This window comes from Cheilinus undulatus, linkage group 17 (assembly GCF_018320785.1).
Source record: "Cheilinus undulatus linkage group 17, ASM1832078v1, whole genome shotgun sequence".
Classification (NCBI taxonomy): domain Eukaryota; kingdom Metazoa; phylum Chordata; class Actinopteri; order Labriformes; family Labridae; genus Cheilinus; species Cheilinus undulatus.
Window position 1 is genome coordinate 16,193,981 of NC_054881.1, and position 27,379 is coordinate 16,221,359.

A 27,379-nucleotide genomic window follows, 5' to 3' on the forward strand; every position below is an offset into this window, starting at 1 on the left:
GTTTTCTCTTTCTCTTTTTTCTCTTTTGATTAAGGTTGTTTGTTACAGGCAGAGGTGGAAAAGGTACTAGGCTACTGTACTCAGGTAAAAGTACAGACACTTTGGTTAAAATTTACTTAAGTAGAAGTAAAAGTATTGTTCTATAAATCTACTTAAGCAAAAGGAAAAAAAGTAGATCATTCAAAGTTTACTCAAAGTACTGAGTAATTGGCTACTTTTAAATACTGATGGGATTTAAGAGAGAAACCCTAATACACTGTCATGAAAATCTAGATAATGTTGACCTTATAAAACATAGCTGTAGTCTCAGTGGCTTCTGAAGAGGCGATGGTGGTCACTATATTGGAAACGCTGTTTTAACCTTATACAGACAAAGAAGTCACGTTGCAGCCCTAACTCCCCTAGCATAAAGCTACAATGTGCCCCCTGTAGGTCAAATCAGCCATGATTGTATAGTATAGTTTTTACCAATAAAGTACAATGACTAATGAAACATTTAGACCACCAAAATGGTTACTTGTACTTGGCCCTGGTTTTGTCATTTAATGGCGAAGCATACTACAGTGTGTTCTTTTTAAAATGTTAGTTTTAGTTTGTTTGCAAAAAGGGGAGCAATGACTTGCCTGTTAACTTATCAGTTAAAGTCCATAGTATAGATGGCAGTCAGAACTGAGAATCTGAGGCACTCTGATGTAATAAAAATCCTTCATTAAACAGGGATATCTACGACTCCAAAGAGTCTTCATCAGGACATAATGAGCAGATAACAAACGTGTTAAAGTACAAAAAAGTATCATGTGACACAATCACGTGACAAAAGGTCACCACAACATATAAAAAACATACAAACATCATTCAGCACAGAACTCTTATTGGAATAGCAATATAAATAGTTCATAATAACGTACAGCATTAAAGGGCTTCACAGATTTAAGTGAGAAAAGTCACCACAAAAATGGTAAAAATTACATCAAACATGGACTCAGTAAAGTGACAGCAAGGTTACTAGAGTGCAAGAGTTGAGCATAGTTTAATTTTTAAAAAGTCAAAAAACACACCTGAAGAGGAGCCATGATGATGATAAGCCTAAGATGTCACCAGTATCAGTTCAAATTACAGTAGGGTTTACCATCAGGATAGCACTGTATCATCAGTTACATCAGAACAAGCAACATAAAGGTCCAACATGACTGATCGATAATAGATGCAGCATCATAACAGTTTGCAATATCACATCACATAAGAGACACATGAAAAAACAGTGACTCTAAAAATGGATGTAACACAGTACTGGGTACACTAAGTCTTAAAAAAAAAATGGGGGAGAAGTCAATCTCGTTGTTGAGACCTGGGAAGGAAGTAGCCCCAAGTGTGTAAATCCAAAATGTCTCTCGCTGCAAGAGGTGTTTGAGTTTGAGTCACTCACCCACCTTTTTTCCTACGTTAGTTTTAGTTTGTATACATTTTCCTCTTTGTAAGATAAACTCTAATAAGATGTCCCCGAGCTGAAACTGCTGGTGATAAAGAAGTGAAGCCAAAAACCAAAGTGAATATGACTGCAGTTCTTAGAGTGACCACTAGGGGTTGGCTCCAAAAGCTGAGGAATTTCTATAAGTTCCTATATTAAAACAACTGTTTTTACGAAGAAATAAACATGTAAACAGCCTGATTCAAACATTGCATTTAATATCAGTAGTTTGGTTCTTTATTGGTTCATATTGTATGGGTGGTGAATATTTGATAAGTCATTAGTTTGGATTTTATTAAGGCTAAATAAATAACATAAATCCGCATCATTAGGGACATTTTAGTGTTCGCTTACAGGTGGATCTACATGGGTTTTTGCCACAATATGGCTTCAGATCAAATGGTCTTGACTCTACTTGTTTTTCTTTTCATTAGGAATTATACCCTATAGCTGGAATGTTTTTGATGTTATCTTTACAAAATTCCAAGCGAGCTGAGCTGACTCTAAAATGTGACATAAAGACACTGTTGACCACCTAGGTGTCAGAGTATTGTTACTAGAACCATTATGAGTGGGATGTCCAGCACAGGATTTAGCTGCACCTTTCGCTGGCTCAGTGCAGCTGTATAACTCCCAGACTTTCCTATGCTTGTACCCTTGCTGTGACAAAAAGCTGCGGACCCAGAACCAGGTACACCATTACTTCAGCGTCCTCCATTCTTGCTGTGTTGGATGTCACAGCATATTTAAGCAGCGCTTTGCATTGCCACTACTGCATACATTGAGGAGGTACTATCAAAGTATATTATACTGTAATGGAAAATGAAGTGCCTGTCATTAAAATTGGGTAAAGTTGAGCTGAATCCATCAGTAGTGCCTTTTTGCCTGTTAGTAGATTACCTTTGATGTAAGGTCAAGATAGCACCCCTAATGTGGTGACAACCATTGTTACACAACACTGTCCCAGAAACCAATGTGACATCACTTTTAAAAACTCCACGTTTCTTGCAATCTGTGCTTCACCTTAAAGCAAATGAGATGATCAATATAATATTCCGTTGTGTTGGATGCATCATTATTTTCAGATGCTATAGAGTATGCATATTTGTGGCAAAAAAAGCTCTGGTATGTGAGTGAAGCATGTGTTCTGCCTCATGGTTTTTGAGATAAATACTTAGATTTGTGTAATAAAAACAGGTTTCAGACTCATAGGTGGACAACAATTTGTTCCTGAGCCATTAAAGAAATCTCTGCAACTTTCCCTCCCATGTTTTGTTATGACAGTTAAAAAGTTTAGTCTAGAAAGTTGTCCAAGTTTAAAGTGAGTTTGACACATCACCCGTTTGTATAAACCACGCGGCCGGTTCAGCCACTGTGGAGGAAAGCTAAGCATCAACAGGATATGGCAGGAGGAACAGGACTGTGTGTAATAGCCGTGGTATGCTGTATAATCCTGTTGCACGCTTGTTTAACAGCTTCACAAGCGTTGTTTCCAACAGGAAATGCTGTCTTCCCATCCAGGCAGCGGAAACACAGGCTGAACACTGAGGGCTGATTGATTTTAAACATGGACAAAAGCACTCACAGTGACACCAGGGAATCACAATTACTGTGCATGACAATCAGAGCAAACAATGCTGAGAAAGTGTTGTGTGGCAAATTAGCCAATCTGTCTGATTGATGGCACTGAAGAATTCAGCTGACAGATCTAATGTGAAGGTCAACACGTCAAATTTAGACTGATGGGGCTGAGGATTGGGACATTCTGACAAGCAGAACTGTGTGGAAATACCTGTCATTCTCTTGATACTGGTACTTTGAAATGTTTATTTTCTAGACACAAGATATCAGCGGTAGTTTCTGCTCCAGCCCACAGATTTTCTTCTCCTTCTTACAGCTGAAGTGGCTGGTTTTACAACACCACTCATTTTCCCAGAGCACATTCACAACAAAGAGTGTTTTCCCGTCACACAGGCCCATAAATTGCCACAAATAGTCCACACCTGCTGTGACATGGTAACCTGAGATGTCAGTAGTAGCTGAGCTGACACAAAACTTCCCAAATCACAGCTCTTTCTGTCAAAGACCATAAAATGAGATCATTACGTTGTCAGTTTTATTGCCTTAAAGTTATTGCCTTTAAGGCAATAAAGTATGCTAAAACATATTATATTTTATGTTTTCAATTAGAATAATTTAGATGTATTTGTGTATTGTTGATAAACTCCAAACATAAAAGGCCCACATGTTCTTGACAAAAGATCTGTGTTAAACTATCCATTATTACGATGGTGTATAAAGGCCATTGTAGAAAAAAAAAACTATAAAAAGGATCTAGTAATTCTTAAGTAAAAAAAATACTCCTAATTCTTAAGTTTAAATAGTCATTAATTGGGGGGAGGGGGTATATTTTTTCACTTTAAAAAAAAAGAAAAAGTTTACAGTGTTGTAAACTTCACATTTTTGAGTTTCTAGTGTCACAATTTAAGGCTTTATACACTTTGAAATTTCATTTTTTTTCATGTTAATGTTTTTCTTTTTAAGTTTGATGTCTTGTAAATATACAAGTTTATAATCATTTTTTTCCCCAAAATGTTGACTTTTTTTTGCACAAAAACAATAGATTCTTTTCAATTTTGTTCATCTTTCACGTTGGCCCTCATTGATTATGTCTCTCATCATGGTTTTAAATATTTATGTATGTACATCTAAGAGTAGATAGCCCCCCCCCCCAGCTCCCAAGTTATAAAACACTGCTCTAAATCAGGTTTTATCTTCTATTATTGTGATTTTACCACACATTTATTCATTGTGTTATTGATTTTTTTAATTGTATATATCTACTTTTGTACACTTTGCTTGTTATAAAGACATGGGGCTTTGACTTCATGGGGGGGGGGGGGTAAATAGAATGAAAGTGTAATAGCAAGAGATGAAGGAGCTTGGTTCAGCACTATTAGAGTCTTCCCAGATTCACATGTGTATCAATCCACTGCTGAAAATGGTCTACAACAAAAAACAACAACTTTTTTTTCAGTTTGACTAACATTAAAACGTCTAAAATGTCACATTGTCTTCTCATTATCACTTCAAAATGTATACTGATAGTTGGTGACTCCTTTTTAAGGCGGTAGAGTATGGTTTCTGCTGGGTTTGGGGTTGGACCCTTGAAAACGTTGTCACGCCCCTGGTCGCTGCCGGGCTACACGGTCTGTATCTCACAGTGGACTCACCGACACATCGATCCTCTTCCTCTTCCTCTCCCCTCCTCCTCCTCCTCCTCTCTGAATTAAATCCATAATGATATCAGCCGCTGTGAGGAGTTTGCCCCGCGGATTAATCTTGTGAAGCGCTGTTAGCGAACGAAGTCTTTCGGAGCGGCGGAGCGTCAACACCGGCAGCAGGACAAATCACATGTGCGAATGTAAGTGAGCTGCATTCACCGGCGCCGTTCAGGGCTGTTGACTAATTGCTTCATTGAATATCTGTTGCGCGTCGCAGGTTGAAGGAACGAAAAGAATAACTGTACCGAGAGGATGTGGCTCAAACACTTACGAGGTGAGCTACAGCTACCTCTTTGTTTATTTTGTTCATTAATGACTGAAACGTGTACTGCCAGACATTAGTATGCACATATTTCCTAAGTTTAATGCAAGTGTTGCTTTGCATGTTCGTGTCTAACTATGGGGGTGTGATTGAGAATCAATGTAGTCCACCTCATGTGAAGTGTAATTAATGAGAGCTCAGGGGGAAAGTCAATAGCGGGTAATGACTAATCACTGGATTAGGAGCTGAAAGCACTAGCCTGGGATTAAAAGGAGGAGGGTACTTCCTGGACACGAATCACAATATGTGTCAAATAGTTAATGTCTTGTGTGTTTAAGCTGTTCAGTGTTGGTACATTAAACATCTTCTATTTGCTACTGTAGAGTAGATAATGATTTGATGCCTGTATTGTTAAGGTTGATCAGAAACTTTGGCTTTTCAATATTGCTTAAAATGCTCTTGAACATAATCTTAACATCAGTTGCACACATAAATTGTAAGTTATTCATAGAGAAATGTCACACAATGATCATCCGTCAAGATGGACTTTTTGGAAGGTTGTAAAAATTAGTAGATAGCAGATATTAAGCTGTGTAAATACATTTGTTATTGACATCATTAACAATCTATACCTTCAAAACAAATTTGTCCATGAAATCCAGTCTGGCTTGCCAAGGTCCAATAATTGTTTATTTATCTATTTTATTTATATTATTCATATAACTAATATCCTATTTCCATCTGTAGTTCCCTGCAGGTTGAAGGTATACATATAAAAGTGTACATGGGGCATGTACACATTAAAAGGACATAAATTAAACCAAACAACACGCAGAGACCAAACAACATAAACAGTACATTAATATATCAAGACCCACATTTAACAATACAGAAGGTGGCTGCATGTCTGTGCTTAGACTGACCAGATGGTAAAGTGCCATAGGGCTTTATTGCTGAAGTGCTATAGCATTGCATTTAATTATAAATCTTGCATTTTTGCTCTTGGCCTGTTTATTCCAAGTCCTGGTGTAATTACACATAGCCCTAACGCCCAGAATTTGCATATACAGACGTGTTAATGCATTTATTATTGAACAGAGATAGTATGCATAGTTGTATTTATATTTATGTATCTAATGTTGCAAAAGGGTGGTGGGGGGCGTGTCTGCTCTGAGGTGTTTTTAAAATTAGAAGTACCTATACTTTTTTAAAATTATGGTAAGAAACATAATGGAAGACGGTGCACTAGGGCCATCCTCAAAGATTAAAAAATAAAGAGGATCCACTAATTTTTTAGAAAAAAGTCAAATTTTTGAAAGGATAAATTAAATTTTTGAGGTTGTAGAGTTGTATATTTACAAGAAATAGTTTAAAAACTCATACATTTTGACATCATAAACCCCAGAATTTCAAGTTTTAAAAGTCGTGAAATTACGACACTGTATAATCAAAAATAATAAATCTGAAAACACCGTTGGGATAACCCCAGTTTACAGAAATGTCTACTCCAAGTCCAGAAGATAACAATAATGTGATGATTCTGGGCTAAAACCACAAGTACTCCCTGATTGCCCCCACCCAGTAAGACGTATCATTTCATTTGGCTCTCAACTGTAGGAAATCTTTATATGGTCACATTTTCTTCCATCCCATCAGCTATTTTCAACATTATCTCAAAAATTCCAGGTTTTGGTTCAAATAAATAAATAAATGGTTTTTAAAGCAGAAAACTTAAAGGTTTTTTTTCCTTGTAAATTTACAACTTTTTAAACTCAAAAAATTTGAGTATGGTCCGGAAAATGAACAGATCCTCTTTTTTAGAGTAGCCTTATATGCTGTCGTACTATTGGAAAGTTTATAAATAGATATTTTGGCGAAAAACTATGAAATAATAAGTCTGCCTGCTATGTTGGGATTTTGTCAATGAAAACAATTAAAGGGGTCTGGGAGAGGCTTAGCTTTTCTTAGATACAAGTGGGGTCCCTAAGGAAAAACAGATTGGGAACCACTGGCTGTATATGAGCTCATAAAGATAATAAAATGGTTGTCTCAGACAACACATTCATTAGATATTGAAGCAAGCAGTAATTACAACTGACGAATAGTTTTAGTTCAGATTTGTTAACTTTTCATTTAATGAAGGAAATGCAAGTGAAAGTAACACAATTAGAACTTCATTAGTGAATCTTACCATGGCCTTGTTTTCTTAAATATGGCTGAAGGGCTTTCATTTTGACCCCCAAACACAACCTGCTGATAATATCCACAAGGTCAGATACACAATTAGCAAGTTGTTGGTATGAAATGCAGCCTAAAGTATTAACTTTATCTGCTCAATGAGGTGAAATTTCACACCATGATAGACCTTACATCACTAAAGAATGCAGCCCAACTGCAGTTACACTTCCCTAAAGACTCCCTGCCTTAAACCCATGGAGTTGATCCTGTCTGTGTTTTAGCAGAGAGCCCATAAACATTGTGGACATGTAGTGTTTGCCCTGTGTGGCATACTCTGGGCAAACACAGGCATCTGCCACCCGCTAATGAGATCTCATTAAGAATGACTGGAAGCATCCATCTCACTGTCAAAGTTTGGCTCCAAATACAGAGGAGCTGTCCAGGGACAGAGACATTTTAGTGTAGATAAATGGCTCGCTTTTTTCTTTGGATGTATCATAAAAGAGTGTTTATGTAATTACCATATCAAATGCACCTACTGGGATCTCTCTTTGACCCGCTGGCGTAATTATCTCATCAAATTTGCATTAAAAAGTTAGCTTTACTTACTCCTCAAAGGGGGAAATATTTAAAGAAAGTAACTTAAATATAGAGCCACATTATGTTGTTGCATTTTGTGTGGAATTGACAGTAAAACAGTAAATGATGGACATTTCATGCTTTTTTTAAACTTTCATTCGAAGGTTTTATAATAAGTGTGTGATTTTCACCAAAATAATCTGGCCTTATTCTCTCCAAATTATTGTGCATCTTTATTGCAACAGGGGTTGTAAATGACTAGTTTAATCATGATATTATACAGAAATTATTCTTTGGACAACAGTGATGTGTTTTCTTTTATTTAACAATAAGGGTTTCTGATTAGAGCTGCTGGCAAAAATCATTAACACAATTATTTTGATTATCATTGAGATCACGATTATTAAACATGGTTTAGATCGGTATCTGTGGAATGTTAAGGCTTCTGTATATTGTTGTGTTACATGGAGGCAGCCACAGTTTTGTACTGGGTCTAAAAAAGAGTCTTAAAAAGTGTTAAAAGATGGTAAATCAGTTTAGCCAAAATTATTTATTTAAAAAAGTATTCAAAGTCTCACATTCAAGACCATAAGGTCTTGAAAATTGAAAACATATACAATTTTTTTTCTGCATTTTTTTGTAAACTTAAAGCAAAAAGTAAGGAAATTTGTGTTTGGTACATTATTTCTTTGTTGTAGCAATGCTTCTTGGCAATAATTGTTATACCATTGGAAAGCCTGTTTATTACCCTTTTAAATGGTGCCACATTTGTAAGGAACATGCATTTGTGGGATGAGCAGCAGAGCTGAGTGTGTGGGTTGCGCCCATGAAGAATGTGCCAGATCTTCTCTGCCAAGGCCAAACAGCTGATTCTGCCATTGACTCTTGTTTGGTGTTTGGTAGATTGGATGATTGAAGTTTGAAAAAACAAGATATATTGACAATTTAACAGTTTATTCATCTAACAACAGGAGCCTCAGTAGTGTGTGGAAGAACCATACACAGCCACAACAGCCTGGCACCTCTTCCTCATGCTGGTCACACACTGCAGTGGGATGGCATCCAGTTCTTCAACCAGTATTTGTCGCAAGTCAGCCAACATGGTTGTGTTGGTCATTCTGGCACAAACAGCACGCTCAAGCTAATCCCACAAGTGTTCAATGGGGTTAAGGTCAGGACTGCTGGCAGGACATTTCATCCTCTCCACTCCTAAATTCTGGAGGTAGTCTGATAAACCCCGCTCTGCGGGGGCGAATGTTGTCATCTCGGAGGATAGAGTTCTTGTTAACAGGGTGAGAAAACAGTATTCTTGAGGTGTTGTCTTCTTGGGATGCCCACTTCGCAGCCTGTCTCTGACATTCCCCGTTATATGGAACTTGGCCTTCAGTTTGGAGATGGTACTAGGGTTCACTCCAAATAATGCTGCAACTTGGTTCTGAGAAACACCAGCCTGAAGTTGCCCAACCGACGGGCCCTATCCAGATCAGTCAAAAGTGGCATGCCGATTCTTGAAGCAGACATCTACTGACCACTGTAGCAGGGCCTGTGCTCACAGGGTACCAGAAGCTCAAAACAAGAGTCAATATCATCAGCAAAATAAGCTGTTTGGCATTGGCAGAGAAGATTTGGCACATTTTTAATGGGTGCAGCCCACATACTAAGCTCTGCTGCTCATCCCACAAATGCATGATCCTTGCAAATGTGGCACCATTTAAAAGGGAAATAAACAGGCTTTCCAACGGTATAAGATTTATTACCAAGAAGCATTGTTACAACAAAGAAATCATGTACCAAACACAAATTTCCTTACTTTTTGTTTCAAGTTTATTTAGGCTCAATCACAAGTGAGATTCTGATGGAACTCACCAGATCTGACATCAGTCTGCACACTTGTTTATGTTCTGTCCTGTTGAGCTATCAGTGCATCCTTAAAGCCCTACTAGCTAGCAAGTTACCTATGTGACTGAGTGATATGTGCATGTATTATTGGCAAATGCAGGTTTTCTGAGAAGTGGTTGGAGGAGAAGGTGTTAGAGGCGAGGCTAGGGCCGATCGATGGAAATCGATTTGGTCATTTTAGAAATGTCTGTTCACTTCCTGAGTGCTGTCAAAGGGCCTTTGGGCAAAGCATTGTATCCCTGAACCACCAGGACACCACCTCGTGGGACACACCACCTCACTCAAACACCATTGATGGTGTGTTCCCTTTTAACCTCAGAAATTCCAAGTTGAAGTCATCAAAAATGTGCAATGAACTCATAATTCTGACTCAGAAAGTTGGATCAACCCCATTACGGCCATTTACGAGCTTGTATAAAATGGAACACATTCAACTCAGGTGTGACATTATTCTCATTTCCAACATCTGACCTCTGAGGTAAATGGAACACAATGTATGCCCGTAAACACTAATGCCGTGTCTCTGCCGCTCTGCAAAACTCTGCCCAAAAAGTTAGCAATGCGACTCTTATGCCAGTTCCTTGTCCTGTTGCCACACTTCCTGGTTTTTTTTTCTGCACAGGAAACCATTGCAGCTAACACAAGCATACTGTTTTAGTGGGAGCTGATTAACATTGAGCATCAGTTGATTATGTTGCAGTTACTGCAAAGAGGAAAAAAGAGGAGACATCGGAGGAGATGGAAAGAATGGCTGCTCAGTCAGCTGAGGCAGAGGATGGGGGGTAAATGTTTTGCTCTCTTTCGCCTCCTGAGAGAGACATTTTCTGATGTCAACAAGTAGCTTTGAGAAGTTGAATCATTCACAGTCATTTGTCTCACCAGAGAGCACGCAGTATGCCTGCATACACTAGTCAGAGACTGATTAGCAGTCTGTTGTTTCTGTGTGTAGTCAAATTTGAGGATGTGCATGTCGGCCACAAGCGTAGGCCTCTGCAGCATATGCTTTGGCATTGCTTTGATGCAGAAGCATAAATCAGGCTTTGGTGCATGTCCATAGCATCCTGATTGTGCATATGTTTGTGTCTCAGCTTATGCATTTAGAATATTTAACATCAAAGTGTAGGAAATGAATTTCCCATTAAGGGAATATTAAAGTATAGCTTTTTCTTCCATATTTTTCTGCCTCAAACGTTTCTATGAGGAGCCACATATGTAGAATACTTTTGTTTTTCTGCTTTCTTGTTTTTATTGTGATCCAGACTTGTGCTCTTTTTGTACCCTAGTCAAAATTTGTTCAATATATTTCACAGATGAACTTGAATAGATATTGTGTTCTCTTCTTTTAGCCCTTCATGCTTTCTGCTTCATTTTATGAAAGTGTAGCAGTTTGAGGTAAGAGTCAGATTAAGGCATTAATCCAGTTTAATTGCAACAAATATCAGTTATTGAAGGTAGTGAATCTGGTAGTGATGCCTTCTAAGATTTTAGTGTACCCCTATTCTGAGGAACATGATGAAATTCCGATTCTCTTGTGTTTCTGCTCTGTTTCTGCTTCATTAGGACTTCATTACAGTAAACCTGATCCCTGAGCTTGTCTGTCATGTAGTGTTGGAGCGGTCTATAAATATTTTCAGTATGCAACACGCAGATCTCATCCTGTGCCTCAATCAATGGAGCAGCATCCCTGGTGGTCAAACTCATGAATAATTCAATGTTTGTGTGACACACCATTTGTCTGGTAATGGCTCATCTCCTCCCATAATACACCAGGTGCATCCGTGTGAAATGCAAAAAAAACAAATGAGTTGTTTTGTCTTAATGAAGCTAAAGTGGAGCAGTGGAAATGGTTCTGTTGTCATAGCGATTGCTGTGACCAGATTGGTCATGTGAAACAGGTCCAGACCCTCAGCTCCAGTCTGTCCAACTTCACATGACGGCAGAGAGCTCGTGGTCAATAACCATGGGGATGGCTGCACCTGTATCTAAAGGCAGATATTTTATTCACACAACATATTACAAACAGGTTTGTGATACATTAAGTCGTGTATGTGTCCAGAAAGCCATGTTTAGAGACCCTTACTTCTTATATTCTAGTCAAAAATTCTGTTCTACTAGGGTTGCAACAATTTTTGATAGGACAGCCTGTTATTGTTCTTACAGGTATGATTCAGTGACTGTATATGAGGTGATAAGAGGTGAAATTGATTAATACAATTAATACCTTTTCATAAGCACCTTATATTCTACAGTTAATTTGGTATTGTGCTGTAACATTGATTGTCTGATATGATATTGCTATAGTAAGCACTGCAATTCCTGACTCTGGGGTATACTGGGTCATAAATCCCCCTGTTATTTCCTACTTTATCCTGCATTGTTTGTATTTCATTTACCATATAGAGTTACCCTGCAATTCCCACCTCTGTTATATTTTGTATCCAGGGATGCAGGATATTGGATCTTTGTCAGTACTCAATATGCCAATATTGATTATTGATTAATTTTAGCTTTTAGATACTGATATCAATACTGATATAAATGCACTTCAGTCTTTAAAACCCACTTTAAAGTTTTAGAGATGAGGATAAACAAAAAAGACTGCTGATTTGAGATGTTCAGATTTGAAAATGTTGATAATGAATAATGTAAGCCAATATCTGTCGCTAATATCATGCATCCATAACTGTATCATATAATATCACAAGTTCCAGTGCATGTCCTTCCCCTCTGGCATATTGTATGGCATTGTGCCATAGCATGAGCTATTTTGCAGTTTCCACTCAAGTTGTGGGCAGTTACCCAGCTAAATAGACCAACTGGCACCAGTATCAGTAGTTGGCTAACCTAACTACTAATATTTTTAGCCAGACCAGTCCATATACCAAATCAAGTGCGCCGTCTAGGCTATAACATAGTCTGCCACTTCTAATAGTTGCCGGTATTAACTCCAGTTAATAGCTACTGCAATGCTGTTAGGGATGTGCATAGTTAGTCAATTAAACGTCTAAATGCATATATCAGATAGACAATGCAAGATTTTACAAGTCGGTTAAACTAATAATCTGTCTTTTTTAATAAACACAGGTCTAAAATCCCTGTCAGATGCCCTTTTTAAACTGCAATAAAGTCTCCCCACCACTATTAGCTGCTGTAGCTTCAGTTAACGGCCGCTACATCCTGCCACAGCTTTCCCTCAGCCCTCTGCTGGACATAAACATGGGAAGCTTATTGCTTGGTGTTTGCAGGAACAGCTCGATATGGCAGTATTTTGATTCAGAAATTGAAATAAAGTTGTTTGTAGGCTGGCGGCACTAGCTGCTTACTTTAGCCACAGTCTATTAGGCACATCAGCTTCACATGTTGTACCTGCTGACATAACAAACCTGTGATGAATATGATTGTTTTCTGAGTGCTTGCTTAACTTTAGACTAGTTGGTTAAAAGCAATTTAGATGCATGTTTAGCTGGACTGGAAAATAGATGCCTTGGTTGATATACTGCTTTTTAACGCAAATGTAAACAACAGTGAACCAATAGCACCCACAGCATTTTTGAGATTTAGCAAAATTTTGATCTAGAAAATGGGGTTAAAGTTGTATGTAGGCTGTGTAACATTATACTTGCATATAAGAGAGGTATAGCGTGGAGACATTCCACAGAAGAATGTGGCTGTTAACTGGCTGAGAAACTCAAAGGCTGGTGGTGCTATCATTGCTAACATTAACCACATTCTGTAAACCAACTTCATACTGTAGTGACTGCTGCTGTTACCAGTCATAGATAAATAGTGCTCCCTTTTAATTTTTTCTTAGTGTTTCCTGAACCTTTGATTGGGTGACGAAACACAATTATGATTTGCATTTAACCAGATTTGAGATTATTTACCCAAGAACATCACTAATTTCCAGGCCTGTTGCACATCATACTGTGAGTTACCCTGTAATTTCCACTCTATTGCATATTGTATCATACTGTTTCATGTGCTGATATCTCGGGATTCCCACCCCTAAAACCTATCCTATCATATCTTATTGTATCCTATTTTATCGTGTCATATAGTACTATTTTGTTTCACATCCTTATGTATTACAATGTATGATATATTGCATTGTATACCATGCATTACCAAGTGATTCACATCCAAATTATCAAAAGACATTAATGCTGTGTAGGTACTATGAGGTCAGATACTGCTTGAAGCTTCATCTTGAAGTCACCTTCCTTTCAATGATACATTTTTCTTATCATCTATTAAACATATTTTCTTTTATTTCAAAATTTAGGTGCTGCAGGGACAGAGTGTCTATGTGTTTACATGGGTTTGATGATTGTATGACATCACATTCAGAGCCTAGCAATGCATCTTGCACATGTGAGATGAGGGAACTTGAAGCCTCCAGGGCACAAACACTGAGAATGTTATATTCATCAAAGCAGGACACATCTGGTGTCTTTTGAAATAAAGGATATTTCCATATCTGAAGATTTTACTTCTTTGTGAGGCACAAAGACTGGGTGACTTTAAAAATGTAGAACAAGGTGATGGAAACTTTTTTGAAACAAATGTTTTAAAACCCCCTAAAAATAATCTGAAGCATCTGCGGATATTATGTCTGGAGGAGATGTTTAACTTCTAAAATGTTTTCAAAGTTGCTCAGTTATCTTAATTCTAATATATTATTGGATTTAAAGATCAGGTTCATGATTTGTCAAAGCTGGGATTTTTTGTTCCAGTTTAATTCTGTATAAATTCATAATGAGAGCTTGCCACTTAAGAGTTCCAGGTATTACTTTCTCACATTTATCATCCGTCCTTATGTCTTTTATGTTTGTCCAGGGGGAGACAGAGAGCGGATGACAGCCAACCATGAGACCTACCTTCTTATGGCCAGCACCCAGAATGACATGGAGGATTGGGTGAAGACGATCCGCAGGGTCATCTGGGCTCCTTTTGGTGGAGGTCAGTAAACATGCCAGCCTTGACTTTGTTTGCTAACTGATACTGCTAACATTCATTTCCTGAGTTTGATTTTTAACTGAGAGATTCAGCATTTTTAGTAGTTAAATGATGCAGACACATGCTGTGATGCAGATCAGTTTCTTCCTCTCTGATCTAATTGTTGATTGCATGCTGGGATACAGACATTCAAATGCATTCTTTTTATGCAAAAAGCATGTCAACATGACACGTAACACTGTGTACGATGATAACTTAGGTGAAGTGCTTAGAAGACACACAGGCAATGAGAGGACTTAGCAGTAATTCCATTGTCCAGCACCCTGCCCTCCCTAACAGTTTCTATTGGGTGTTGCCCAAAGTTGATATGAGTCTATCTGGCATGTCAGGTTAATGATACTCTTTAATGCCCCCTTGTTGAAACGAGTCTTGGCCTCCAGTGCTGCACACTCTGTGCTCCTCTACAGTAATGGTGAGATCATTGTGCTGATGGCTGAGTCTCCTGCTGCCTTGTTTTTGACTTTGCTGGCAGACATTGGCCTACATTCTGTGTTAGCAGGGCAACAAGTGGGGCGCTTGCAACCGGACGGGCCGTTCAGGCAGCCCTCGGTGTCACACTGAATGGATGAGGCTGAGCTGGCCCCTCTGTTTTCAGAGCAGTGAGTTTGATGTCTATTGCAGCTGACTGCTCTTCAAAAGGACGAGCCATTTGTCAAAGATGCCACAAGAAAGGTGGCTCTGTGTTGGAGCCGAGCCGGCTTTCTCTGTCTCTCAAACACACACACACACACACACACACACCCCCACACACACACACACACACCCACACACTCATATGAATACACACATATTTGAGGCTTTCACAATTTGCAGGAGCAGCAAAGACTAACTGAGCCCTGATTGGCTATAGAGTTTGTGTAAAAATCCTGTTCAGAGAGTGACAGACGGACAGGGAGCTCAAAAAACAATCCCCAGTGTTTAACCCACACAAGGACTCGGAGCCCCGGATGGCTCGCTGTCATGTTGTGCTGAACACTCGCTATGATGCTGAATTAATTACCGGGCAGCGTGAACAAACAGTTGGACAAGAGAGCGTTCAGAGTCAGACCTTTGAGAAATGTGCAGCTGTGGCTTCTCCATCTGGATCTTTGGAGATGTATTTCATGGTAATTACCAAATGTTTGTTGTTTTGGAATGAGTTTGCATTTTGATTTGAGATTTCAAAACAGTTTTCAGTTTGTTAAAATATATCACCACTTTTTTTAACTTCATTTTAGACATATTAGCCTATTTAGGCATGATGTTATTGGTTTTAATGAAACATTTCCCAGCTTTTCTGAGCTCTTGTTGAAGTAGAGTGACTTTAGAATAATAATTTTCAGCCCACCAAAGAGACATTTTCCTCAGGTTCTGACGTGTCATGTCTTTTTCAGTCTGCCTTCAACATTTGACATCTATCATTTGAAACGAGTCAGGATTCAGTTCAGTTTAACACATTTGTTAAAGCTACTTTAAACTGTGATGTTTCCCTGCCTTCTGGGTGTAGATCAGAGTTCTCTGCACCAGACAGACAAGCCCTAGAAAAGATCCTCAGTCTGTCAGGGTTCGTCTGACTGCAGCTGATTCGTTTCAGGACAATGAGATCTCACAGTCACTACCTGCTATTTCTATTCTGCCTCTGAGCTCCAGTGATCTGTTCTGTTTAGCTGTGATTTCACCCCTATTGAACTTTTCAGAGAAATGTAATCGCCATGTATTTATATCCATATCCAACTGATGGAAGAATTTGTAGGCTGATATTGGCTGCGGAGGGAAAACATCCACAGTTTGCTGTTATGTTGACTTGTATGTTGATTTTTAAAGGATTGTGGCCTAAATTTGCATCAATTTAACGATGTAAAGGTACTCTAAAGTGTCATGAAAATTGTGTGCTTGTAGAGCTAAGGTTGAATCACTGAACTGCATGAATTATAGATGGATGGAGGCATGTTTTGAAGGTGAATTATTGCACTTGGAGCCAGAGTAGTTATAATCAATATAATTTTGCTTTTTGGACCAAAAAAAAAAAAATACAAAAAAACCTCCTCAATGTCAAACCAAAAACAGATTCCTACAAAGTAATGTCAACCTAAAATATATAATGTTAAATACGTGACTGAATTAATTCATCCCCTTTAAAGTGACTGACATAATTCAACGGAGATCCAGCCAGTTGATCCTAGTAGTCTCACAATTAATCATGTGAATTAGAATCACCTGAGTGCAGTGAATTTTCGTATAAGTGATTTTAGTATGGAGACACCTGTGTCTGTAAGACCCAGTAACTGGTTAATCATTGTTCCTTGCTACTATTACACCATGAAGACTAAAGAACACTCCAAGCAACTCAGAGAAAAGATTATTGAAAGTACAAGTCAGGGGATGGATATTTAAACAATCCCAAGGCTCTGAACCTCCCCTGGAGTTCAGTTAAATCTGTGAACAAGAAATGGAAGGAATATGGCACATGTTTAAATCAGGCCATCCTGAGAAACTGAGTGACTGTGCAAGAAGGAGACTAGTGAGATTGGCTGCCAAGACACTTATGACTACTTTGAAGGAGTTACAAGTTTCAGCAGCTGAGATGAGAGAGACTCTGCATACAACAACTGATACCCAGGTTCTTTACCAGTTAAAGCTTTTTTGGAGAGTGGCAGAAACAAAGCCAATGCTGAAGAAAACTCACATTTAATCTCAACTAGAATTCGCTAAAAGGCATGTGGGAGACTCCATGGTCAAGTGGAAGAAAGTTCTCTGGTCTGATAAGACCAAAATGATGCTGCACGTCACCACAAACACACCATCCCCACTGTGAAAGATGGCGGTGGCAGCATCATGCTGTGGGGATGCTTCTTGGCAGCTGACTCTGAAAGGGTTGTAAAGGTAGATGGTAAAATGAATGTGGTAAAATATAGGAAAATCCTGGAGGGCAAATCTTGTTTAGTCTACAAGAGCACCACGGCTTGTGGGAAGATTTATTTTCCAGGAAGACCTCGACCCAAAGCATACAGCGACAGCTACACATTAATGGTTTAAAGACAACAAAGTTAATGTTCTGGAATGGCCCAGTCAAAGCACAGACCTCAGTCCAACAAAGAATAGTTGTCGGACTTGTTCACACTGTTCACATAGTGCTGACGTAGAAAAAGTCTCTGAACACATGCCAACTCATTTGAAGAGTTGATCTGTTGACAGTAAAAAAGTGTACCACAGTGGAGGGGATTGTGATTAAAAGAATTTAAGCTGAATCAAAGGACATTTTTTAAAATCTGTTTAATGAATCAATGTAAGGAGTGGGGAAATAGATATGGTATTGTTCAGAGTAAACAGCCCCATTACTTACCATCTTTATTATCTTGATTAAGGAGCACAGTAAAAACCAGAGAACATGATGATTTATGTGGATCAGGATGCAATCCTCAAACAGTTGAGCATGTTATGTGTCAGTCAATATCTCATCTAGTTAAGTGAGGAAGGTGCTAGCTTTAGAAACATTCACCTACTGTATAAAAGCAATGAAGAAGAACAAGAGTTAAATAAAGAGCAGAGGCTGAGGAAGGGAAATGAAACTGTGTTGTGGCTGACCCGTTGCTCCCTCCATGTTGTGTACACTTGACTGTGTTTGCAGGATTTGGCTGTGTACCTTAGAAAAGCTGAGACTGTTGAATGACCTTGCTATGTTGTCCTAAAGTAACATTTTCTCTTTTCTTCTCCTCTGAAGTCTTTGCATCGTGTAGTCGGTCCAGTCACAACAGGAAACTTACATATACTGTAGACACACATGCTTCATAAGCCGCGACGCGCACACTCTTTACATGTGACCTGGGAAAACATTCCCAGACTCATGACCAGAACGTCTGGAGGGATGACCTGGTTTTCACTTTGCCTCATTTGTTCTCTGATGCTCTCGCCGATGCGTGAGGATATTCATCATTCTTTCCTCTGCTGAAGCTCAACGTAAATCTGTTTCACTCTGATCTGTCTCAGATTTGGAAAACGAATACACAGCTTTGAATTTTTCTGGGGACTTTCTGAGTGTTTATTCATTCGTCTTATGTGGGCTGTGAGAGGGATTGAAGTGGAAAAAATCTCAAAGGCGTCAGCCCCGGAGAATGAAGAAAAGAATGGAAGATTCTGCTGTTAACTTCTGAGTGAGCAGATGACTGGAAAACAAATTTACTGAGGGATGAGATGAAGACCGTCTGACTGACCTGCTGTCAAACTCTTTGATTTCTTCTTTCTGTCATTACAGCTAAACAAAGGCTGGTTTTTGGAAAATGCTAAAATGCAAACACTTAAAAGTCTGCACAACTGGTGTGTTATCTTATCACAAATTCATTCATGGGCTTTTTTTCCGTAAACTTAGAAGTTGTGTCAGTTTTAAAAGCGGTGAGTATGGGGTTTGGATTGTTCTTATGGGAAGTGTTTGGGTTTCTGTTTGTATAGACTATGAAGTCCTAGCTGTTTAGACCTTCCATGAATCAGCAGAACTTGATATGTGCAGGAGAAATAGCCCCCGTGGACAGCAAAAAGCTGAATGCATCCTACTGCTCCATAGTGTCATGATTCCTCTGTGCTCACTTAAATTCAGTCACCCTGTCGTACTACATGTACACCTTCGTGTTAGTAGCCTCAGTCCTTATCTGAGGGCTGGAAAACTAAGTAGATCCACATCTTTATCCCTTCTTGTTGCATCCGCATGAAACAGCTACAAATGGAAATGAGTTTTTCACCACTGCCTCAGACAAAAGGCGAGAAGGGCTCAGTAGGAAGTCTCAGATTTGATCATCAGACTAAAGCTTTGTGGGTGTACATATTATTTCACTCAGACTGTCTCGCTGGCCTTATCAGATGTTTTTCTTTTCCAACTGATTTAACATATCCCTTTGATGTTGCCTAAGCTGCGGATGCAAGGCTTTTTGGATAATGCTCCTTTCTCTAGAAGGGAGAAAGTAAAGTCATGCAGGATATTAACAGTATCAATATTTCAAATGATAAACTGTGATTTTTGTCATTTCAGGATCATACCCTTAATAATTCAGCTTCAAAAGAGAACTTAGTCACGTATATCTGTTATCAAAACATTAATTATTCATGGGGATATTGCTCTAAGCTTCTTTGGTATGTTAAACTCACTTATTACCACTTTTGCTCAGTGTGGTTATGAAGTTTCTCCTGCAATACAAATTTTGTCATAAAAAAGCTGAGTGGTTATGATCAAAAGGGCTGGTTTCCTCTAGCATTTCCATTCATCTGCAGTACTCTGAGCATCATTAAAATGTCTATTTTTCAGGGATTTTTGGTCAGAAGTTGGAGGAAACTGTGCGATATGAACGCCGCTTTGGGAACAAACTGGCCCCCATGCTGGTGGAGCAGTGCGTGGACTTCATTCGGCAGTGGGGCCTCAGAGAGGAGGGACTGTTCAGGCTGCCTGGACAGGCCAACCTGGTCAAAGAGCTGCAGGATGCTTTCGACTGCGGGGAGAAACCTTCTTTTGATTGGTGAGTCTCTTGGATTACATCAGTGTATTTTAATAAGAGACTGCTATATGACTGGACTTGAATGGACAGATTTTGCACCTCTAAAACCAATGGAGATGTTGGTAAATGTGCATAATTTAGCTGGGTCTAGTTGAGGAGAACATGATCTTACCAAACCATTAACTACATATACAGAGCTTAACAAATTTATTCAACCACCTGTCATAAAAATGAGAAAACATAAATATTTTAGAAATCTTTCAAAAACTTATTTAAAACTAAAAATGTTATTGTTATTTATTTGGAAAATAACAAACTGGAACAACTACATAGTCTTTTTTTCACACATAATAACCAAAAAACTTGATATTTTGTGTGGCCTCCTTTGGCCTTGATAACAGCTTGCATTCTTGCTGGCATTGTTTTTATGTACTTTTCCACAGTCTCTTTTGTTATTGAGTTCCAAATAGTTTCCAGCTGTTACCACAGACTTGCTTTAGACGAAACTTTTGTGCGATCAATCTTTGAATCTACTAAATCCCAAATTTGTTCAATAGGATTCAAAGCCTGACTTTGACTTAGCCAGTCCATCAGTTCCAGTACTTCAGATTCCTTTTTCTTGGTCAAATAGTCTCTGCACAGCTTTGAAGTATGATTGGGGTCATTGTCTTGTTGGCATATGAACCCATGACCAATTCAGTCCAGAAGGGATTCCATGATGCACTAAGATCTTGTGGTAGATGTTCTTGTTCATGGTCCTGTCCATTTTCACTAATTTGCCCACGCCGTATCCACAAATGGAACCCCATATCATAATGGAATCTCCACCGTGTTTCACTGTGGATGCAATGCATCTGGCATCAAAACGTTGTCCTGCTTTTCTGCGGACATAAACACGACCATGCTGACCGAAGGGTTCAAACTTGGACTCGTCCATCCAGAGTACCTTCTTCCAGTCATCAACAGTCCAGTGTTTGTGCTCCCTGGCAAATCTGAGGCGTTTCTGGATGTTTGCAGGCCTCCATAATGGCTTCTTAGCAGCTATTCTTCCCTTTAAGCCTTGTTGCGTCAGTCATCTGCTTATGGTCATTCTGGAGACTTTCTCAGACTCTGATCTAGAAGCATTCATCTCTGCCTGAAGCTGTGGTCTTCCTTTGGTCTCCAGTACTTCAAATCTCAAGGTGTCTGACATCTGCTTCAGTTAACTTTCGATTTCTGCCTTTTTTCCTGCGCATTTTGCAAGTACCAGTCTCAGCAGTTGACTCCAAAGCATACTTGACCACACTGTGAGAACACTTTATGTCTTTCCCTATTTGTCTCAGAGACCATCCAGCGTCATAAAGTGCTTTAATGCGGACTCTTTCATTCTCAGTGAGCTCTCGATGTTTTACCGTTTTGATCAGGAATGAGGAATTTCAAACTGAATTCACCTTTTTATACCCCAATTTGAGCCAGCTCACTGGGCTTCTCTGAGAAGTCAGAAATTAATCAAGCATAACATTAAATCACTAAAACTCATTTTTGTGTTCAGGAATGACAGTAAATAACTATAATTTGATATATATATTAATCAAGAAATAATAATGGGCTTTACTATTTTTTCACTTTTTTTGTAAATCAGTACATTTGAAAATTCATGGATAACAATAATAATTATATTTTAGCATTAAAAATATCATTTCGGTTAAAGAGCTTCTACATATTGGTGTACTAACCATTGCAGAAACATAAAAAACGATTTTGGTAATTACCAATGCTGTTAATTTAGGGCAGCTGTGGCATAAACCTTACTTTGGGTGGTGGTCTGATAAATTTGTTAAGCACTGTACATGCAGACTTGATTTTTGGTACCTGAAGCCCTTAAAGGGATTATAGATCTCATCTGGCCTGGGAATGCCTCGGAATCCCCCAGGAAGAGCCGCTTGGGAGAGGATTGACCGTGACCCATCCCTGGAATAAGTGGAAGAAAATGGATGGATGGAAGGATGGGAATTAACTTGCCATGCCTTATACACTTTGTATTCTTTAAGATAAAAGTTTGAAATAAGTTATGGAATTGTGAACTGAAAGCAAGAAATTGCAACACCAAGCGTGTATATTTTCAGTGGCATTGATGCACAGACTAGTTCAAACTCTCCACAGTCCAGCAGCTTAAAACGTAAGTTTCTGTGTGGCTTCATGTTGTGTAGGTGGCTGTACTGACGGACTGAGAGCTTTTTTTTAATGTGACAACCTTCATCCACCATTCAGGGTGACGGACAAATGCTTGAGTGATAGAAAATACCACCTCCACATCTATTCTTCCCTTCTCTGCTTGTCCTCCTTCATTTACTTGACCTTCCTCTCCATCCTCATCTTCTTATGACCATAAATCAAATTTGGCCATGACTGTCAGCACCCGGCTATACATCTTAGCATTTCCTAGAAACAAAGGGATCAGATTCCCTGTAAGAGCCGTCAATGTTTCATCAACATATCTCCACCCTCTGATACTTGCTTTAACACATGTTACACCCTCCTGTCTCCACCCACGTCCGGTAATTTGTTTCTCACTGTCCTTGTAACATCCTGCCGACCCAACAAAACATGAATTCATGTTTTTAGACCCACAAAAGAAATCTTTTTTTCTCTGGGAGTTCATCTTAGCTGCCCCAGTGTTCTTGATATTACTTTTCTTTCTTGTGCTGTAACCCGTTATCCCTCCTGTTGCTTCTGTTCTGTTTGACACTTTATTTTCTTTTATCAAATCAAATAACCATGAACACTGAATTTTTCTGACATTTTGACAAGATACTCAAAAGCAAAGTAACACATTTTTTAGAAATATTTTATTTGCCTTCTAGCAATGAGTTAAATAGAAGGATTGCTACTTGTAGCCTTTTTTAGATTATATTTTGGGCCTTTTTGCCTTTATTTGGTAGGACAGCTGAAAAGAGACAGAATATATGGGGTGATAATGTGGGGGAGGACATGCATCAAATAGTGCCTGTATTGGGATTCAAACCTACAGCCAGTTTTGGACTGTAAACTCTGTATACGAGTCTATGCTTTACCAATTGAGCTAAATCGGTGCCTTCTCATAGGCTTTTTCTGTACAACACTAAAGCTAGCTGGAGGCAAAGTAGGGCAAGTGTACTTTTAAAAGTAAATCATTACTAACAGAGGAAAGTAGCGCGTTAGAGTACCTCTGCTTTACAAAAATTAAAACCCCTTTAACAATTTGTTCCACTTCAGTTACACATAGCCAACTATAAATCTTCCTTTAGATGTCTTAAGTTTTCAGTCATTCTACAGCCTTTTACTGCCCCTAATGTTTAACTCTACACCCTAATGACAGGAATAACAGACACAAAAAAGCCACAACTCCTTTGGTAGGCAGAGGCATACAGTATTACGCACAGGCTGTGCATAGTACTGTATGCCTCACTTTAATGGAATCGAGAAATCTCAAGCTTTTGAACTTAGATTTTTTTATGATGTCCTTGTTTTCTTTGGTCCAAAAATGCAACATAAGGGGGAATGTTTCAGCTGTGTAAAGCTGTTCCTTCTGACATCACTGCTCAGTCAGGAGAATAAAAGGCACATTTTTGTTGTTAGTGAGGTGGGGTTTGGGAAGGGTAGGACACTTATCTAATAAGTATCTAATAATGCATTACTTGACTTGTAAAACTGGCGTGTTATGTCAACTAGTGTGTAGACCACATGACCCCAACAAATAAGGCAGTTTGTCATTATCATCTTCTGTTTTGTGTTGAATACAAACATGATAATCTCTTAATTGGTGGACTTTAAATATAACAAATCAGCTTGTTCCCAGTCTTTGGTTAGGCTGATGGTTCCCTATGATGGCTGTAGTCTCATTTTTATGCACAAACAAGGGTGGTATCCATCCTTACCCTTTTATTAAATTATGAAGAAGTTGGTTTCCAGAAAGGTCTTGTAAATGTGATAAGTTGTGTTGGTGCTCTGTGTTTTCTCACTTGTGGTATTTCTGTTCTTTTTCCTTCTGATGTCCATCTTATTACCCCCCTTGCTGCAGGAGCATTCCTAGTTTATGATTGTCTCCATGTTGTGTAAAGTAATGAATCACTCAGCCTCTGTTTGTCTCTTTTGTCTCCTCAGTAACACCGATGTGCACACAGTAGCCTCTCTCCTGAAGCTGTACCTCAGAGAGCTGCCCGAGCCCGTCATCCCCTTCCACAAGTACGATGACTTCCTGGCCTGTGCCAAACTCCTCAGCAAGGATGATGAAACGGTGAGAAAGGCTACTCGATTTGTTTCTTTGTACCTGTATTCAACACTAACTTGGCTTTTCACACACTTCAAAGCTCTACATAAAGTTTTCAAAGTTAAAATACCAAGGAAAGTGGTCCCATAAATCATTCAGAGTCCTGCTCTGTGGCATTAAAGCTGCTCCCCCACTGCCCGGTCATCCATTCTCCACTCTGCTGTTTCTCATGTAATGATTTTGCTGTGCCTGTTTTGACCTTTTACAGCCAAGCAGCATTGAGGAGTGTGTTACAGCAGTTTACCATTGCAAACATTACTCTGTTGTGTTTTCACTTACAATTCTGTAGCAGTTCTGTCTTTGTGAATACAAACGCATTTGCCATATTGTATCTAGTGAGAACAATTTAAGATCCAAGCAAGGATTAGAAGCTCCTTCACTTTCAAATTTTTAAGGACATCTGACTAAAGAAGGAGCACAGTGAGCATGTTAAGTTTGCCATAAGTTTCCTTTCCTGTGCCCACAAAGAAAGCCTGAGACAGGGAGAGAAGCAGCAAGAAACCCAGAGAAGAGCAGGCATCAATGACACAGTCTGACATTGATTAAGTCAGATGTAGCATAATGGAGGAGCTGGGGTGGAGGAGGGTTAGAAAAAGCAGCTTACAGTGGAAGCAGCATTTTAATTTGGATAAATTCTGAGAAAATGTGGGATTCATAATAGACTACAGGTACAAAAATATAAAAAGTTTGTTACCTTCTTTCTTTGATTTTGAATTTATTTTTTTTTTCAATTATGTAGTTAATAAAAATCCCAGAGTCTCTTATGCATATCATTCAGTAGTTTGTTACATTTTTCCTTAGGAAGGGTAAAGGCATGGCACACCTTACTCTGCGTCTGATTGGCTTGGACTCAATGTATCCTTCCTTCCTAGAATCAGAGGGAGAGTAGGGCGAGTCAAACTTGACGGTTCTCCTGGGTATCTAGCAACACAAACAGAGCTGGTGGCTCTTATCTCTATCAAGCAACAAAGTTGCATCAATTTCTAGATAAAAAGGTGAACAAGTTTACAAAAGAGGCTGTGTATCTGTTGCTGGATATGTTGCAAAGAAAAGAAGAGGGAAAGTGAGAGATGACATGCACCACACCATGCCAGAACTGGGATTTCATCCTGTGACTGCTTGGATGAGGACTGCTGCTTCTTTACACAGGACGACTGCTCTCTCCACTGAGCTAAACCATGGCCCCTTTTCAAGTTACTTCATCTTTGACTGTTTTGTTTTCTATTTGCTCTGCATGTCCCTGACTTGCTGTAAATGTTTTACATTAACTCTATATTACCTCAATGTGTCTGTGACCTGCAGGGCATGAAGGAGTTGAGAAGGCTTGTTGATTGTCTACCTCCAGTGAACTACAATCTTCTGAAGTACATCTGCAGGTAGTGACTGATGGTTGAAGTGGCTGATTTGTCAAATTCTGACCTTTTAATCAAGTGTCAGAAGCTGATTGGTCTTGTTTGGCAGATTTCTAGATGAAGTCCAGTCATATTCAGGAGTGAACAAGATGAGCGTCCAGAACTTAGCCACAGTTTTCGGGCCAAACATCCTGAGGCCGAAGGTTGAAGATCCAGTGGCGATAATGGAAGGTTGGTACTGGAGCTTGTCTCGCTCTTTAATGTTTGTTTTCTGCTGATCTTAATTAGATGAACACTTTGAAAGTCAAGATCTGACATGTGGTTTTTGTTGTCAGGTACTGTTCTGGTCCAACAGCTCATGGCTGTTCTGATTGGCCGACATGACGTTCTGTTCCCCCACAGCGAGGACAGCCCAACAGCTCTGGAGCTGGTCAACAACAACAACATTGAACCACTAAAACGACAAAAAAACACAACTACTACCTCTGCCATTACTGCTGTGTCTCAGAACGCTGAGAACAACAACACCCAGACAGTCAGGCAGTGTGTCTGGGAAGCTCCTGAGTCTCCCTCACATCGCCAGCATGTTGATAACAGCAGCTCCCCACGGTCAGCGAGCCCTCATAACGGAGTCATAGGACGCTTTGATATGACCCGCAGCCCGCCACTGACTGTAAAAAAGAACCCTGCTTTCAGCAAAGGGAGTGGGATTGTTACAAATGGCTCCTTTAGCTCCTCCCCCTCCTCTGATCCTAATCAAGAGAAGGGTCAGACTTTACCAGGAGGTGGGAGTTTACCGATGGCACGGCGTAGTGGAGCTCTCAAAGGCTCCGGGACAAAAATGGGAACCAGTGGTGTAACGAGCGGAAGCGGCAGTGGGGGTAGCGGGACTGGAGTTGTCCGATTGGGTGTTTCTGGCACTGAGACACAAAGCCGCAATGTTCTGTGGATGCCAAACGGCTCTGTCACGTTACGTGACAGCAACAAAACACACACAGATCAAACATCCAATCAGAACCGGCTTTCTACTTATGACAATGTCCACTTAAACCATCAGAACCAGCAGCAGAACCACGTCACTAACACGTGTCTGAACAGCAGCTGTGAGGACAAGCAGAGTGTAGACAGCGCCACCTGGTCCACCTCCTCCTGTGAAATCTCTCTCCCAGACAACTCCACTTCCTGTCGCTCCTCCACCACCACCTGCCCTGAGCAGGACTTCTATGGGGGTCACTTTGAGGACTTGGATGGACCAGGGCAGGAAAATGACCCTCCTCAGTCTGGAGGAGGAGGAGAGGCAGAGGGCAGGAACAGCAACAGAGAGGCCAGCGGAGATGCAACAGGGCGGAGCAGTCGGGGCACCAGCAGTAGTGAGAACAGTGACGGTCCTACTGTGGGTAACGGACCTGGCAGTCACAGCGCTCTACACAGTTTAGTGGCCAGTCTGAAACAGGAGATGCAAAAACAGAAGGCAGAGTATGAGGCTCGGATAAAAAGGTAGGGTCCTGTTTGTGGAAGGAAGTATTTTTAGGGCACTACTAAACATGATTGAAGGACAATAGCATGTTGACTAAAGTTTTAATTTAATGATGCT

General features: G+C 39.6%; 1 protein-coding gene across 7 annotated transcripts in view; it reads left to right on the forward strand.

The window, feature by feature from the left end:
* arhgap24 (Rho GTPase activating protein 24) overlaps positions 1-27,379 on the forward strand; it is a 136,196-nt gene that overhangs the window by 104,623 nt on the left and 4,194 nt on the right. For 4 of the 7 annotated variants that reach the window (XM_041810905.1, XM_041810904.1, XM_041810908.1 and 1 more), the window contains 6 exons: positions 14,507-14,629; positions 19,959-20,166; positions 24,268-24,400; positions 25,736-25,809; positions 25,895-26,016; positions 26,121-27,282. In XM_041810905.1, coding sequence (XP_041666839.1) covers positions 14,507-14,629; positions 19,959-20,166; positions 24,268-24,400; positions 25,736-25,809; positions 25,895-26,016; positions 26,121-27,282 — 1,822 coding nt within the window. Of the gene's footprint in view, positions 1-4,718; positions 4,893-4,966; positions 5,027-14,506; positions 14,630-19,958; positions 20,167-24,267; positions 24,401-25,735; positions 25,810-25,894; positions 26,017-26,120; positions 27,283-27,379 lie in introns of those variants that run through there. The other 3 variants (XM_041810907.1, XM_041810910.1, XM_041810909.1) reach the window with 3 other exon arrangements.